Source organism: Centroberyx affinis, unplaced genomic scaffold (genome assembly GCF_046629955.1).
Source record: "Centroberyx affinis isolate AG114_WGS23_722 - 3 ecotype Tasmania unplaced genomic scaffold, CSIRO-AGI_Caff_v1 ptg002551l_1, whole genome shotgun sequence".
NCBI classification, from domain to species: Eukaryota; Metazoa; Chordata; class Actinopteri; order Beryciformes; family Berycidae; genus Centroberyx; species Centroberyx affinis.
Window position 1 is genome coordinate 42,662 of NW_027280765.1, and position 16,561 is coordinate 59,222.

General features: G+C 42.1%; 1 protein-coding gene across 1 annotated transcript; it reads right to left on the reverse strand.

Moving 5' to 3' along the window:
• Positions 1 to 218: 218 nt before the first annotated feature.
• matr3l1.1 (matrin 3-like 1.1) lies at positions 219 to 15,536 on the reverse strand (the record flags this gene model as incomplete). Its single annotated transcript, XM_071534454.1, has 20 exons — positions 219 to 911; positions 1,704 to 1,825; positions 2,977 to 3,932; positions 4,354 to 4,484; positions 5,171 to 5,299; positions 5,425 to 5,450; positions 5,881 to 5,959; positions 7,002 to 7,213; positions 7,332 to 7,510; positions 7,853 to 7,940; positions 8,350 to 8,609; positions 8,817 to 8,941; positions 10,527 to 10,643; positions 11,333 to 11,458; positions 12,256 to 12,378; positions 12,494 to 12,525; positions 12,617 to 12,699; positions 13,239 to 13,277; positions 14,176 to 14,237; positions 14,511 to 15,536. Coding segments are annotated over 20 exons (3,948 nt in total), but the record flags the coding sequence as incomplete, so codon positions are not given.
• Positions 15,537 to 16,561: the final 1,025 nt, after the last annotated feature.

Genomic DNA, 16,561 nt, shown 5'->3' on the forward strand with positions numbered 1-16,561 from the left:
AGTGAAAAGATAAGCATCATCAGACTGTGTACAATCTGAAATTAAGTAATTTGGTTTGGTGATCAGGTTCACAGTAAAAACTCAATTTTATCCTGTTTGAGGTGGAAATTCAACTCTGCCTTAACTTCTGTCAAAATGCCTTTGAGCAAGGCACTGAACCAGCAGCAGCAGACTGGTAAAGAAAAAGAGGGACGTCCAGAAATTGAACAGTCGCGTCTTTAATATACATTTGCACAATTTACATCCTTTTCAGTTTCCACTTGAAATCCCTTAGTGATCTGAATTCAACAACCAAGAACAGAAATAACTGGAATTAGTCTGTAGTGTTTTCCTTCAACATAACCTGAAGTCTGAAACAAAGAAATCAATAATAACAAAGTCCAAATATAAAAACCTTTTTTTCTGAAAAATTTAAATTAAAGAAGAATCTTAAAAGCCTTTTGTTTCAGTTAACATTGTGATTAGAGGGATGGGAATGTCTCAGCAGTTTGTTGATTTATTAAGTGTTCATGTGCTGCTGAATGTTTCCATGAAGAACTGTAAGGTTATGAGAGTGTTTCTGTATAATTCCATGTATAATCCAGAGGGTTACGATTGTGTTCATGTCTGATTGGAGCCACTTGATTGCTAACTGTAGCTCCACTATGTGGCGGCGATGGGTTGGAACGATACCAGTGAGAGAATGTGATTGGCCGCTGATGGGTGATGTCAGTGTTTCCTCACCAACAAACGAGGAAGTGAAACAACCGAGGTCAACCTGGGATGAAAGTTTCTCTGATTGTAGAACATGAACGGACTTCCAGAGTTCCTGGTGCTGAGGAGGCTCGGTTCCCCGGCCGGTTCTCAGAGGAACATGCAGTGGTGAACATGCAGAGTTCTCAGCTGGTCCACGGGTCTTTCCCTGTGTGCTCCTGACAAACAGAAGAAGAGAAGGGTTTCCATAAGGATCAGGTGGGAGGAGCTACAGCAGATGTAAACCTGCATTAACAAGCATCTGATCAGACTGTAAACTACATGAAAATACAGTTATATAAATGAAGTTCCTTCTAAAACCAGGGAATGTGCGGGTTTCAGAAAGCTAAATTTTTTTTATTTTGGTTCAAAAACCAGAATAAAGAAACACAGCTGTCAAAAGCAGCCAGTTTCTGACTGAACAGCTGATGAAAATGCTGAAAATCTGGAATTTTAAAATGGAAACCGTGTAGGAACCCTGCCAATCATCTCACATATTCTGATATTTGTCTCTGTGAAGAACAATCTTCATCTATACAGTGATATGACCTAGTTAGGGGCAAGATGTCTATCTGCGGAAATCATATTGAACACCAGACAAAATCTTCAAAACAGTACAGTGGAACAGTGGAAAAAGTATGGAATTTTTTAATTGAAAATGTGTAGGAACCCTGATGGTTATATTAGCTGTGTTTAGTAAAGCAGACGAGATGCAGATTGAACTACTAACCTGTTCTGGATTCATCTGAGAAACCTGACATTACATGGTGAAAAATAACTGGATTTAAGACATTTTCATACTTTTAAGGCCTTAAATTTAGGATAATTTAAGACTTTGTCACCCGTTTTAAGAACCGCTGGATACCATGAAAAAGTTGCCCATGTGTTTTGCTTTGCCCCTGGACATGAAAAGACAGAAGGCTCCATGCTGGACTGAAGGGAAGCTGGAGGGAAGCTGTGGGGAAGCTGACCTGGTATCTGCGGTAGTGCTCCAGGCTGCTGCAGTGCTGCTGCTTGGCTTCGTCCTCGTCGGCGTAGATCACCTGACACAGGTTACAGAAGTATCCGACGACCGGGCGCACAAACTCCGCCCCTACAGAGACACACAGCCAATCAGCCGCTCTGCTGACACTCAACCAAGCTTTACACAGTGTAGATACAGGCAGCTTAAAGAGCAAATCAACACTAAATCACACGGGTCAAAAAGTCCTTGTTGCAGCTGTCTGTGGGTGGAAACTTTAAAGCATTTTGCACTTTTGGCCACGCCCCAATCAGTGATGTCAGAGCAGGTATTTGGCTGTCAAAGGTAAAATGCTTTTATGCGACTTCTTTTATCTTCTTGATTTTACAATTATACTTTTATGCTTGTGGTGCCTTGTTTTAATTCATTTTGGGAGTTTCATGTTTGCTTTAATGCGACTGTTAAAGCACTTTGGAAACACACTTTGGAAATAAAGTTTATTTTTATATTATTATTATTATTATAAGCTTTTATATAGGCTTACAAAAACTTCTGAATGAATACAAAACTAGAAATAACTGCCTCGTGGTTGTATGCCTCTGCCAATAAACTTTGTTTTATCATTGCAAGGACAGTCTTTATTTATTGAACATATATAATTAATGTGATTATTAGGTCAACTTAAAGGATTTTGGTGTCTGTAAAAGTAAGTAACAGCACTTCCACCGTTTTTGTAGAATGACCCAAGATCGTTTTCTCAGCTACAGTGGTAAGCAAAACATCATGATGTCACAGTGAAGTTGACCTTTGAACTTTTGGATATAAAATGTCATCACTTTATCATTTTAACCTATTAGACATTTCTTTGAAATTTTGTCATAATTAGCGTATGAATTCTTGAGTTATGGCCAAAAACATCTTTGACAGTGACCTTGACCTTGGACCACCAAAATCTAATCAGTTCATCCTTGAGTCCAAGTGGACGTTTGAGCCAAATTTGAAGAAGTTCCCTCAAGGCGTTCCTGAGATATTGTGTTCATGAGAATGGGACGGATGGACGGACAACCCGAAAACATAAAGCCTCCGGCCAGAGCTGTCACCGGCACGGAGGCAAAAAAAATACATTTCCTTTTTTCTCCCATAAGGACTAAATGGCTAGACTGAGCCTGGTTTCTGTATTGCTGCATGCTGCTATAGTAATTATTATTATTATGAACAAACAGTAAGAAAGACAGAAGGTGAGTCCGCAGCTCTGTAACTGGCAGGCTGAACTGGTTTCTTACCAACAGGTTTAGTGGGTTTGTGCGGCTCCACAGCGCCTCCTGCAGGTTCAGGCTGCTGCTCCTCCTCTGCCTCCTCTGTGGCTTCGTCTCTGATCCGCTCCGGCTCTGGATCCTCCATCTCCGCCTCCTCCGGACTAACTGCCTTCGCTTCGGGAGTCTCTTCATCTTCTGCAGTCTGTTTAGCCGACTCTGCCTTCTCTGGGGTCTTTTCAGCTGATGACTCCGTCTTCTCACAAGTCTTTTTGGCTTCTAACTCCTTCTCTGGAGTCAGCAACGTCTCGTTCTCTGGAGTCGTTTTAACCAACTCCTTCTCTGGAGTCTTTTTGCGTGCCAACTCTTTCTCTAGAGTCTTTTCAGCTGCTAAATCCTTTTCTGTAGTCTTTTTAGCCGCTGACTCCTTCTCTAGAGTCTTTTTAGCTGTTAACTCCTCTTTCTCTAGAGTCTTTTCAGCTACTATCTCCTTCTCTGGAGTCTTTTTGCGTGCTATCTCTTTCTCTAGAGTCTTTTCAGCTGCTAAATCCTTTTCTGTAGTCTTTTTAGCTGCTAACTCCTCCTTCTGTAGAGTCTTTTTAGTCACTAGTTCCTTCTCTGGAGTCTTTTTGCGTGCTAAGTCTTTCTCTACAATTTTTTCAGCCACTATCTCCTTCTCTAGAGTCTTTTTAGCTGTTAACTCTTCTTTCTCTAGAGTCTTTTTAGCTACTATCTCCTTCTCTAGAGTCTTTTTAGCTACTATCTCCTTCTCTGGAGTCTTTTTAGCTACTATCTCCTTCTCTGGAGTCCTTTTTGCAGACTCTTTTCTCTCAGCAGACTTCTTGCTCATCTCCTCTCCCTCTGAGCTCTTCCTGCCGGACTCGTCCCTCTCGGAGGTTTTGGACTTGCTGCTCCTCCTGCCGCCTCGGCTCCTGCACTCGCTCCTCTGCTCCTCGTCCGACTCACAGTCCGACTGCACCTTCCACCTGCCATGAAAAAAATCACAAACGACAGAACAAAATTCAATATAATTAAGTAGCACGGAACAGAACTTTAGTTTTTAGTCTCACTCGGAATGCAGAGATATCAGTATATATTAACCACTAAAGCTGCAGTGGGCAAGATTTTAATTGAAAAATACACTCATCATACCAGTCGAAATCAAAAGAGCTATAGTGACCATATCACTCTATAGCTGAACATTACTCTACACAACTAATATAACAATTTGTGACACAACAGTGAATAGACAGTGACAAATAATTACATGTGTATTGCAACTGAACAATACTTTTCCAGACTTTATTTCCACACTCAAAATCTGGAAATGTTGACATTTCTTTTCCGGACCTGAGCATGGATCCAGTGAACACACAACAGATTACAGTTTGTGACGGAGGTTCTTACGCTACTGTGAGCCTCGGATACTTGTGGGAAATCTGTGCGTTGAGCTTGGAGCCGTTGAGCTCGACGGGTTTACAGTTGAACTTCTTGACGGCTCTGAGAGCCTCTGAAGAGCTGCACATCTCAATGAAGCCCTGCAACACACACACACACACACACACACACACACAGACATGCTGTCAGGATACCAACATGATGACTCTGGTTACCAATACCAAGATACTAAGATGAAACTTTACTGATCCCTATGAGCATAATACAAAAACACACAAATATATAGCATTTAACATAACACAACAGACAATTCTAATATTACAAGAACATATTAACTGGAATTGCATGAAAAAAAAACATGTTGCAGCTTTTCAAGTGTGTGTAAAATAACAGTAGTAGAACCTAATTTCAAAGAAAATATGTACAATATGAATATATACAAAACAATGAAAAATATGCAGTATGAAACAAGGGTGTCAGTGTTAAAACTCTGAAACAATACCTTGGTGTAAAAAGTAAATTAATAAATTAAATAACCTATTTTTTAAATGCAATAAATATACTTGTAAACTGTGTTTTAGCAATTTCTTTTTTTATCAGAAGAGAGGGAACTAAAATTGTGAAAAATGATTTCCCATTCACAGGTTTTGCATGTAGACGGCACTGATAAAACAGAAATGTGATTAAAACGTTAAGAAGCTGATCAAGTCAAGAGAGGAGGGAATAATATCAGATTAACAGAGTTGGGGGTTAGGCATTTGCTATAACTAGTGGTGGGAGGAGAGAGAGAGATGGACAGGAAAATAACTGCTGGATGTCTTCTGACCTCCTGGCGGTTGCGGATGAGGAAATATCGCGCCACTTTCCCGAAGCCCTTCATCACTTTCACAAAGTCGGAGTCGGTGTAGAAGCGGCGGGGGAGGTTTCTGAGGTAGATCACTCTGCTGGAGGGAGACTGGAGGAAAAACACAACAAAAACACCCAATCACTCAAATGTTTCTTCAGGTAAGCAGACAGTATCGCGTCTAGTCAATCCAACTAAACCCACTCTGCTAAAACATGTATATATTTCCTCCTTACCTTGGGTTCATCTCTGTCTTTCCCATCTGTAAAAGACAAACCAAAACATTAGTCCCTATATTGAGCTGCAGACAACTTGTTTGGCATTCATAGTAGTTTATAGAGACTGGACGATATATCGAAATGCAATATATCGCGATACAAAAATGAGACAATCCGTATGTTGTGGCAGGAACATGAATGGTGATATCAACTCCATGTTATTCTGCCGTAGTAATCACTAATGAGACTCTTGACCATCACAGTTTCACAAGCTCTCCATCCAAATTATATTATTGTCACTTTGTAATGACATTTTTAAATTGTTGTTTACATTCTAGCAGCCAATGGCATCGCTGGAAAGATTTGAGTCTCAGAAATAAACAGAATTCTGCTCAGTCAGACTTTGTTGTTGTGAAGTTTTATTGATCACATCGTATTGTATTGTACTGAATCCTGAACTCTGCTGACTGGTACCTTGGTCATCAGACTCGTCTTCCTCCAGCTCGTCCAGAGTGATGCAGTTCTCAAGGTCTACTGGGAAATCTGGTTCCTCCTGGGGAAGAACAGTGAAGACATGTCGATATTGACCCTTTACTGAATATCGGATATCAGCCGGTCAGTGCTGTCCACCTCTGACATGATGGATATGATGCAGTTTGCAGTTATTATTATCGTCATCACCATCATTCTAGGTTTCAGTGTCCCAGGTTTCAGTGGAGAGTTTTAGTGTCCCATGCTCTAAATGCTGTTTGAGAGGCTTTTCCAACACTGAATACTTGTAATTTGAATAACTGTAATGTCTTTTGGCATGAAATGGGTCAAATTCAAAGATATTGAATATCAGCACAAAACACTGAATATTGGCAGCTTCAATCCAAAAACATTGGTTTCGTATCGGCCTTCAACACCCTGAAAGACGATCCAATTACTCAATACTGTGATCATAATTATTAATCACGATTATTAATCTCCATGATTTGAGGGACAAAATTATTTTATTTCACTTATTGCATCTCACATCAACATATTGACTATTTTGAAGAACAGCTGCCACTCTAAGTGAAATTAAATGTTTCGTTATTGCCAATATGATAATATTCTAAAAAAAAAATCGCAATATGATTAAACAAGATTAATTGTGCAGCCGTGATTACAGCAGACACTGTAGACTTGGATACTACTACTACTACTACTACTACTACTACAACTACTACTACTACTATTACGGTTTGATTAATGTGGGTTTTTGATATTCAATACCCCAAAATCCAAGTATTCAGTGTTTCTTGTCAGGGTGGAAAAGCCTCTGAAACAGCATTTAGACCATAACAGGACACTAAAACTCTCCACTGAAACCTGGGACACTACTACTATTACTACTGCTATTACTACACTGCTGCTACTACTACTACTACTGATTAGGAATGGAACTCTAAATTTGAAGTGAATGGGAGTTGTGTGAAGAAATGCTCCTTGGGTTTATCCTGATGAAGGACGATACATCTAAGTGTGCAACAGCTCCTTTATTTAAGATACAATGAAATTTACATAAGGGTTTTCTGACTGTGACATGGGTTTGCGCTGTCTCTCTCTACCTCGTCTTCCTCTGGTTCCGTCTCTGCGTTCTCCACTGGTTCTCCGCTGGTTTCTGGTTCTTCCTCCTCCATCTTGATGCAAGACGTCGCCTCCTCCTCTGGACCCTCCTCCCTCCTTTCTCCCTCCTGCTGCTCCTTCTCCTCCTCCTCCTTCACAGTTTTCTCCTGATCACCAGCCTCCTTCCTCTTCATCTCCTTCTCTTGCTCTGGAACTACAAAAGTGTTGTGATTTACTTTTTTTTACAATTTTGTTTTCAGGAAATGCTAGCTTGCTAGCTTTTGTTTAGCATCTACCTTTCAGAAACAACTCATCACAGTATCAATTTTTACCTCGCTCAGGAGAGTCGGTCGTTTCTGCTGGACCGTCTTCCTCAGCAGCATCCTCCTCCTCCTCTTCCTCCTCCTCTTCCTCTGTGTTGTCCAGAATCTCCATATCTTGGTCCTCCAGATTCTCTCCGTCTTCTCCGATCACCTCCATCCCCTCGATGTCGCTCTCCTCCCCGGACGACCTGCGGGTTTCAGGGAGTTTAGTTCACAGGCGTTTTCAAACCTACAGGCCATCTGCTTTGGTCTAAAATCAGGGGACGAGTTGCCGCTTTGTTGCATTTACCCATCGGTTCAGCCAGGAACTGGAGGGTTAGGGTTAGTCCAGACAATTTTCTGATGTCTTGGACTTTTCTGGGTCTCGTTATTTTTTTAACTCAGACTTTAAATGTTGTCTCGTCCGATTGCCGCGTTCTTATATGTCCAAACCAACCCAACTAAGAGTTAAACTGCTGCAGGATTGGAAATGACTGCTCTAAATGAAATGAAAGACCATTTCGACAGCCACAACAAATGTAAAAACTCACACTGCTTCCTCCTTGATCGGTGCCTTCTGGCTGGTTTCAGGTTTGGAGGAGCTGGGAGCCGCAGGTTCATCGGCTTTGGACTCGGTTTCTGTCGGCAAGAGAGAACGTAGCCGGAATTAGCCGGAAAGTCCTGTATATCAGTGGCTCTCAAAGTGGGGTCCAGGGACCACCAGGGGTCTCCGAGGTGGTTTGAATGGGTCCCAAACAAAATGAGGAATAACTTAATACCTAAATACCTTAAATAGCTTAATTTCTGCCAATTGCTGCTGTGGCACCTGAATTTCCCCCAGGGGATCAATAAAGTACAATCTTATCTTATCAAACTCACTAGCAGTTAACACATTGAGAAAAAGCATAAGGATGGCTGGTTGGATCCTATGGGGTTCCTTGGGTCCAATGGTTCTCTATGGGATCTAATGGGATCTAATGCGGTTTAACTGGGTCCAATGGAGCTCCTGTTCCAGTGTTTGCTGTCCAGTAAGTTTGTATTTTCTTACTAATTTGCAGAGTTTTGTCCGGTTCCACAGTCTTTTCTCTGGATCTGCTGTCCCTGGAGGATCTATCGCTGGATTTATCGCTGGACCTCGACCTGGTTCTCCTCTCACTCCCTTCTCTCTTCACCTCCTTCTCCTCCCTCTCTCCACTCCTCCTCCTCCTCTTGGAAGATGCCGGCTCGTCTCTCCTCCTCGGACTGGGACTCCTCGTCCTCTTGGTTGGAGAACTTTCCTCTTCGTACTTCTTGGCTGATGAAACCCGCCTGCAGGACAGAATAGGACAGGAAGGATCAACTGGCCACTAGTGACAATCAGCCGATAAACAGGTCATTGATACATCGGTATTATATGAGAATCCATCATACAAGTTACATTCAGACTGAATATCAAAGTGCTAGTAGCAGAGACAAAGATATCCTAACCGTTATGAATACCAGGAAACTGTCACAAAGTGAAGACATTATACTTACATTAGGGTGTTGTATTCTCCGGAGTAGGTGACCTTTATAATGTCACTGTTTATCCTCAGGATGTTTGTTGAATAATAGTCAACCAGCTTCTGAGCGTCTGCAGCGTTTTTCAATTCTACAAACGCCTGAGAAAATAACAAGAAAGTTAATGTTATATTGCATTTACAAAGATCAAAGAAACAAAGCAGACAATGTCAATGTGATTTGTTTTTCATATTTCACTCAATTCCCTTATCCAGAGTTTCCATTATCCGGTAATGACCGTTTTTTTACCGGGAAAATCTGTTGAAGTCCGACATATTTAAATCTCTCCGGTCATAATGTCCGGTGAAAATAATTCCCTCTAAGCACAATTATTGGAACATTGTACTCGTTTTACTGAGAGTGAGTTACAGCAACAGGTTGAGTTCTGCTCCCAGTCTGTCTCCCGACCTGCTCCAGACAAGTAGCTTTGAGTCTCTTTCAGTAAAGTAATAATAAATATTGCACTATGTGAGTTGATTTAAGTGACATGAGACACAACTGGGGAGGATTTACTAAATTGTTTTGAATGTAGCGTAATGTATTAACCAATCAAGGGTGATGTGTGTGTGCGTCGGGTGAAGGTAAGATGCCTTTGCAGTTTATTTTGATGACTTTTTGCTGGGCTGTGCTTTTTACATATTTACTGTGTTGTTTTTCTTGGTTGTCGGTTGCGTATTTAGCAATTGGCAATGTGTGATGATGGTTATCGGGACATGTACATTGCACAATTGGCATTGCGTAATGGTGAGAGGGACACGTTGTTTTTGGCATTTGGCATTGCGTAATGGTGAAAGTATATGGCAATTTGGCAACAAAATACATGTCAGGAACGAAGTAAAGTGCAAATTTTCATAGTAGATGATCCTATTTTTCTATTTTGCATGGTAACGTTGTGTGTGTTTGAGAGAGATAGCGTTATGCATGTGAGTCTATTGACGGGACTTATTTTATTTGGAATATAATGTATAAGTAAAAGAAGCCTACTTTTCAATAAAAAAATATTATAAATCTACATGCCTTGATGATGTTATTCTTTATATAGCCTGCCTATCAATTGTTTTTAAGCTCAATAGACACAGATAATATTTGACCGGAATTTCTCCCATTTGTCCGGGACATTGAAATCTTCCAGGACACCGTGGACCGGCACCACACCCTGCCCTTATCATTCCATGCATCTTATTGTTGCTCCACTGTGTTGTAATCTGTTTTAGATTCTATTATCCAGTTCAGCTGTGCTTTTTCTTATCATCTTTTATTTTTGATCTGTACTTTTGTTTTGCTTAATATCTTTCCTTCTTCTTTGATATGCTATGTGGTGAATTGGGGTTTTTAATCTCACCTACACACATGATGTAAAATTCCATGACTTTTCCATGACTTTGCAGAGCTAAGTCCAAGCACTTCCATGACCTGAAACTGTTTTCCTTCCTGGTTTGTTTATGTTTTTTTTCAGTCTGAAAACCAGCTAACGCAATAAAGGTGTGAAACCAAGTTTGAAAATAGGCTACATTCTGCTATATTGCTGTACCCATTCAGCAAACTCCCTGAAATCCATGACTTTCCCTGTCTGGAATACACTGCTAAAAATACCCACGATATTCCAGAAATTCTATGACTCTCAGTGGGTTCATCACTGCACCAACAAATGGAGCTGTAGCGCAGTGCGGTGGATCTGGATCTCACCATGGAAGGCAGGAACAGCGTGTAGAGCGGCGAGCCGAAGCGCTTGGCGATGCTGAGGAGGTCGGAGTGGCCGTCGTCTCCTGACGGAGCGGGAGTGAAGCTCAACACCCGGGAACTCTGGGAGGAAACACACCGCACAACCACTTTACAATATACATGTTGGTTGGGGCAATAAGTAAGGTTTTTTCTGCCCTATAGCACAAAATGACCATAATATACTGTATCTGCAAAGGTTGATGGGTTGTTGATCAATACCAATGAGATGAGACCAAGATTTCTGGCTTTTAAAACAAGGTAACAAACCTTCATCTGGAGTCAAGTTTTATTCTAAACACCTAGCTGGACGGTAAAATCGTGAAAGTGAACCCAGGGTGGGAAGTTACCGTCAGCCAAATGCTCTTAAATTATGGCTGTGGTTGTTTTGGTGTACTCTACCAACAACTTTGGTGGATACCAAACTGTCATTCTGAAGTCATACTCTGCTGGTAAAACAGTGAAACAGGACAGGAAATTTTCCAAATATATGCAGCAAGGTGCTCCAAAATCTAATCCCATCATCTACTGTATAAAGGGAACCCGTGGTGCCAGTATGAAGTTTCTATAATGTGTTATTCTTCAGTTATTGTGTTCAGAAGAATGTGTCAACACACAGACAAACAGACTGACACCAATATGACAACATAATGTCCTGTCACCATGTACCACAGTGACAGGACAGAAAAATGATCTGAGTATTATCTGTTTTAGAAAACTTTTCCCTTCAGTCTGATGAGTTGATTTTGACTGCTCGCTGGATGAGAGTTTACCTGGAGGAAGTTGAAGGTGTTGGAGATGTAGAAGGTGATGTTTTCCCCCTGTACGGAGGAAGGGGAGCTGGTGTAGTACTTCACCAGGTCCTTGGCCTGATCGCTGGAGCCCAGCTCCACAAACGCCTGGATGGGTTTACATGAGATCTCATTATAGCAACTAGGCGGCCTACTGGAAACAAAGTAAAAAGTCGCTGAGAGGCTGAGATAGGGCCTTGTTTGCTGATTGTCTGACGCACTACCAAAAAAGATCTGCTGAGATCAAAATATACGTTTTATAACTTTTATTAATGAAAAGAATCAACTTAGTATAACGTGCAGAAAATATACCCAAAATAATCACAGCGATGAGAGACAAAAAACAGCGGTCAACAAAAAATACAGCGACCCGCTCACCCTCTCTCTCTTTCTACCAGCTGCCACGCAGGTGAACAGGTGCTTATATTAACTATACGAATATCACCGCCCATATCCATGTGACCTGATTATATCAATCACTGTGATTGTGCAATAACAAATAAACAACCAAAATAACCAAAATATAAACCATCACAAAATTATCCATTTATAATTCATTCTAAATTCACAATAAATCCATTCATGGCTCCTACAATCATGTTAACAAGGTCTGTGCAGGGCAGGGAGGCCTGGGTGCCCAAACACCTGCTGCACACTTTTATATTCTGCATTACTAAGAAAAAAACAAAAAATGAACAAAAATAAACTGAAAGTGAAGTCAATCTGAACAGATTGAGAAACAAAAAAAAAACAACCTGACAACAAAATGAGATCATTGCTTCTCCCTAAACCTTTAACATGTGAAACCACACAACACCATATATATACTGTATTAAAATGGATAAATATTTGGGTGTGTATCACTAATATATGTTCAAACGTGGTAGAAAATGAAATCCACTTACTAAGGAAGGAAACATGATGACTTTCACTATTTTCCCAAACGGTTCAGTCAACTTCCTCAGGTGCTGTTCATCCACAGAATGGGCTGGAAACTTCACACAAACCACTTTGCTGTTGCCTCCAGACTGATAACATGTAAAAAACACAAGACATGAGTTAGTGTTCAGGTAAACTCACTGGAGAAGAACCCAATCTACAGAAGTGTTTATAGAGCAATCTAGAGGGTTTGGTTCTCAGTACCTTCTTTTTCTGCTTTTTATTCGGCTGTGGGTCTGTGGGACAAAGAAAACAGTTAGCACGATAACAATGACATGAGTACAACGACATGAACATCACAGAGAAAGACCGATGAAGAAGCTTTACAAGAGCTGGCTGTCTGACTGGCTGTCTGGGGCTGCTGGGCGGGCGTTCCTTCATCCTTGGGCTTCTCCGGTTGGTGGTCGTCCCTTGAACGACAGGATGGATTTTATTTGGTCATAACATCTAGCTTAGCCTCATCAACAAAACACCTGCCAGCTAAAAATGCTAAAATGTGCGTGTACAGACCGCTAGGGCTGAACAATTAATCGAAATTTTATCGAAATCTCAATATGGCCTACTGCAATTTTCAAAACGCAGGAGGCGCAAAATTTGTTAAAGGTGAAATATGTGTCAAAATACCATTTTAAATTAAATATTGTCATGCTGCAGAGATGTCCTGGCCTACTCATCATATTCTACAGACTTAAGAAAACATCTTTGTTTGGTACAGATTCCCACAAAAATCACACCATAATCATTTTAATACGTTTTTCAATGAAAATGAGAATAATGATGTAAAAATTATCATTCCCTCTAATATCGCAAATCATATCGCAATTGCAATATCAGTCAAAATAATCGGAATTAGATATTATTTCAAAATCGTTCAGCCCTACAGACGACACACTTGATGTTTAACCCAAGAAGATTTAGTGAGATAAGACGTAGCGTGTGGTAAACTGACCTGCCGGCTGTCTCCAAGCGACAGTCCCAGTCAGGAAACCTGCAGAAGAGACGTGAAGACAACAGAGCCATGAAAACCACAACAAGGTAAAAGCGGCTTGAATGAACATCAAGAAAGAGACGTAAAGTCCTTAAACTCTTGTCCCATTCACACAAACCTAAAAGGCAACAAATAAAAACTTAATTATTACTCTATTATTACATTACTATTCTTCTATACCTGATTTAACACTAGAAAGGCCAATGGTTTTAGGGGTGTAAGAGAAGGCCAACAAGTTGTAAACCGAAGTAAATATGATTCTAACTACTATTTCTGTGTGTGACTTTGAAAATCTAACAAGTCATTTTGAACGGTGAGATGTTTCAGCTCAAAAAGTCAAAAGTCGAAAGTGGCTTGGAGAACCATTTCTACTATGATCTTATTTCTCCCCAGAACTTCTCTTTCATCCATGATTATTCTGGGGTTACAGGAATATTTGTTGCATCTATTGCAACAAATATTAATTCGGTTCAATAAAGAGGCAAGAGCAGATTCATACTAAAGTTTCTTCAGTTTTGGTCTTTATGTTTTCTTTTCCAGGAAATTTAGACGCTACCACTTTGTGTAGAGCAGCGTGACAGGCAGCCAATCAGGAGCCTATTTGATACAGCACCATTGTTCTGCTTTGATTTGATTGGCTCACAATCAGAGAGTGTACGGTGGCCAGCAGGGACAAAATTTAAGATTAGGTGAAGACCAAAGACTATATATAACCAAGGCTTTCAAATGTTATCATCTCAAAAAGTAAACCTTTACTGTTTTATCCACCAAAGACAAATTTTAGCAGCAGTTGGAGTCTGATGGGCGGAGAGGAATTCAGACCCGGTGTGTTAATCAGTGAAATCAGCTGCTGCAGCGTTTGGTTGGAATGAAAATCTGAATTGGCCTTCAAACTTACAGCTGGAGCAGGTTGAGCTGTCTGTCTGCATGCTGAGGCGCGTTGATGTGCTGAACCCAGAACTGCAACACAAACAGCAAAGCATGTAAAGACTGAACTGTCACTCAGGCAGCAGAGCTTCTGGGAAACACAGTTTCCAGTCCAGCCAGAGCATCAACGTACCTGCCGTCCCTCCGCACCCAGAAGCCAAATGATGAGCTGTATAAAGACTGATGAGTGAGGAAGAGTAGTACCTGCCCCTCCCACCCCGCCCTGAAGTCGGGGAAGCCCCGCCCCCTCAGACTCTGGTAGGAATGCAGAGAGATTCAAGAGGAAGGAAAGATGGAGGTACTTACCTTCTCTGACAGAACAGTGATATCACACAGCGAGCACGAGTACGGGAACGTCGTCGGCGACGTCCCGTGGAAGTCTAGCGCCGCTTTCTTGGAGGGCATCTTGAGCGCCGCGTTGAGCCTGCTGCCGCTGCCGCCGCCGCCGCCACTCTTCTTGTTGTAGGAAGTGTCCGACTCGCGGCGCTCCGCCCGAGCTTTGGGCCGGTATTCCTCAGGAGGAGCGAACCTGTAATCAGCTGATCCGGGCTGAGAGAAGCGGGAAGGCTTTCTGTCGCCGCTCCCTGCTGCCGCTGAGCTGGAAGAGGGCCGGTCATACCTGGAAACCGCACCGCCATCTCTCCCTTTCTTACCATATTCAGTAGGCCTTCCTCTGTGGTCGTAGTCCACTACGTAGTTGGAAAATGATGATGATGATGGTGATGGTGATGGTGATGATAATGGTGGCGGCTCTGCACTAGAGGAGGGCTTGTAGCTTCCGGCACTGGTCTTCCTGGGATTTCCCCAGCGGTCCTGCCAGTCCTGAACCTGCTCTGGTGGGAGGGGCTTGGGCGTTATGAAGGCGTGGTCCAGCGGATACTGCACAGGCCGGCTGCGAAGGTGATCCCACTCGCCGGAGGGCCTGGCTGTAGGTAGGCGGGTCGAGCCGGCAGGACGAGAGGAGGACGAAGGGTAAGGCTCGCTCGCACCCTTCTTGCCCTTGATCTCCTGCAGGAGGCGGGGCAGCGACTCGACGGTCAGGACGTCCTCCGGTAGCTCGGCCAGCACGGCCAGGTCGTCCGGTTCCAAACCGCAGCTGCTGAGGAGGCTGAGAGCGCAGTCCGGCCTCACGGCCGAGAACGACAGCTCCCCCGAGGCTCTGGAGGAGGAAGACGACGGGTAGGAGGAAGAGGAGGACGCCAAGTGAGACGGCGGCTCGTGAGGTTGCCTGTAAAAGTCGTGGTCTGCCGAGGGACGATAGCGATCTGACGAGCTGTAAGTTCCCAGGTCGGGCCGGGAGTCTGCGGCGGGCGGCGCTCGTCTGTACGGGTAGTGAGACATGATGGGAGGAGCTGTGGAGAGACGCACTGGGTTTCTGTAGACAGAGGTTGCGGGGGAAGAGAGGAGATGTAAAAAATGGCTTAAAGAGAAGAGAACTAGAGAATTTTGATGATAGGGTATATCCTAAGATTGTAGAATATGTCGGGCTACAGCTGACAACATGGCATCTGAACGCAGGGCAACACATGCCGTGCTGTGCTCTCTTTTTCTCTATGGAAAGTGAGGAAGAGAGAATAAGACAGCTAAATGCAAGGGGGCTGATGGTCTTTAGTAACAGAAATCAAGGCAGGAGGCACAGACGGAAAAATTCAAACACAATTCCACTTCTATCAAAACATGAAATGCAGGTTTTAAGGAAAAATGAGAAGTTAATTGTGTGTCCCCTTACAAAAAGACCTGTAGTAATCCTGTAGTACATGTAGGATACAAGTGTCACAACAACACTTTAAAACACGCAGCTTTATACAGGTCAAGAATTAACGTTATACCATAGAAATTCTAATAGTAGCTAATCACATAGGAAATAAAAAAAAGACTATAGGAATACTATTATACTAAAAGACTATAGGAATACTATTATACTAGCATGTCAACATAGGAATACTATAGGAATGTTATGATACCATACGACATAAAAAATACCACAAAGCACGATAAGTTCACTATAAACTCACTGTTGTGCACCACAGTCACACTGTAAACCACTGTGGTAATATTATGAGAATATTTTAGCGTTTTTTTCGTCCGTTGCTGTAAAAGAGGGAAACCGAAAAATCACTAAAATAGTTTAGATGAGTCAATGTAACGTCAGACTCGGTTTTGTCATTTACCAGATGAAACCACAGATAACACCACAGCCTTACCGTTATTTTAAAATGTAAACCGTAGAATTTATTGTCAGTTTCAGTTGGCTAACGCGAGCTAACGTTAACCAACTTAGCATCACAGTAAAGTTAGCTAACAATAACAGATAACGGTAAACAGGATGACATCTTCAGAAACGGCCTTACCTTAAA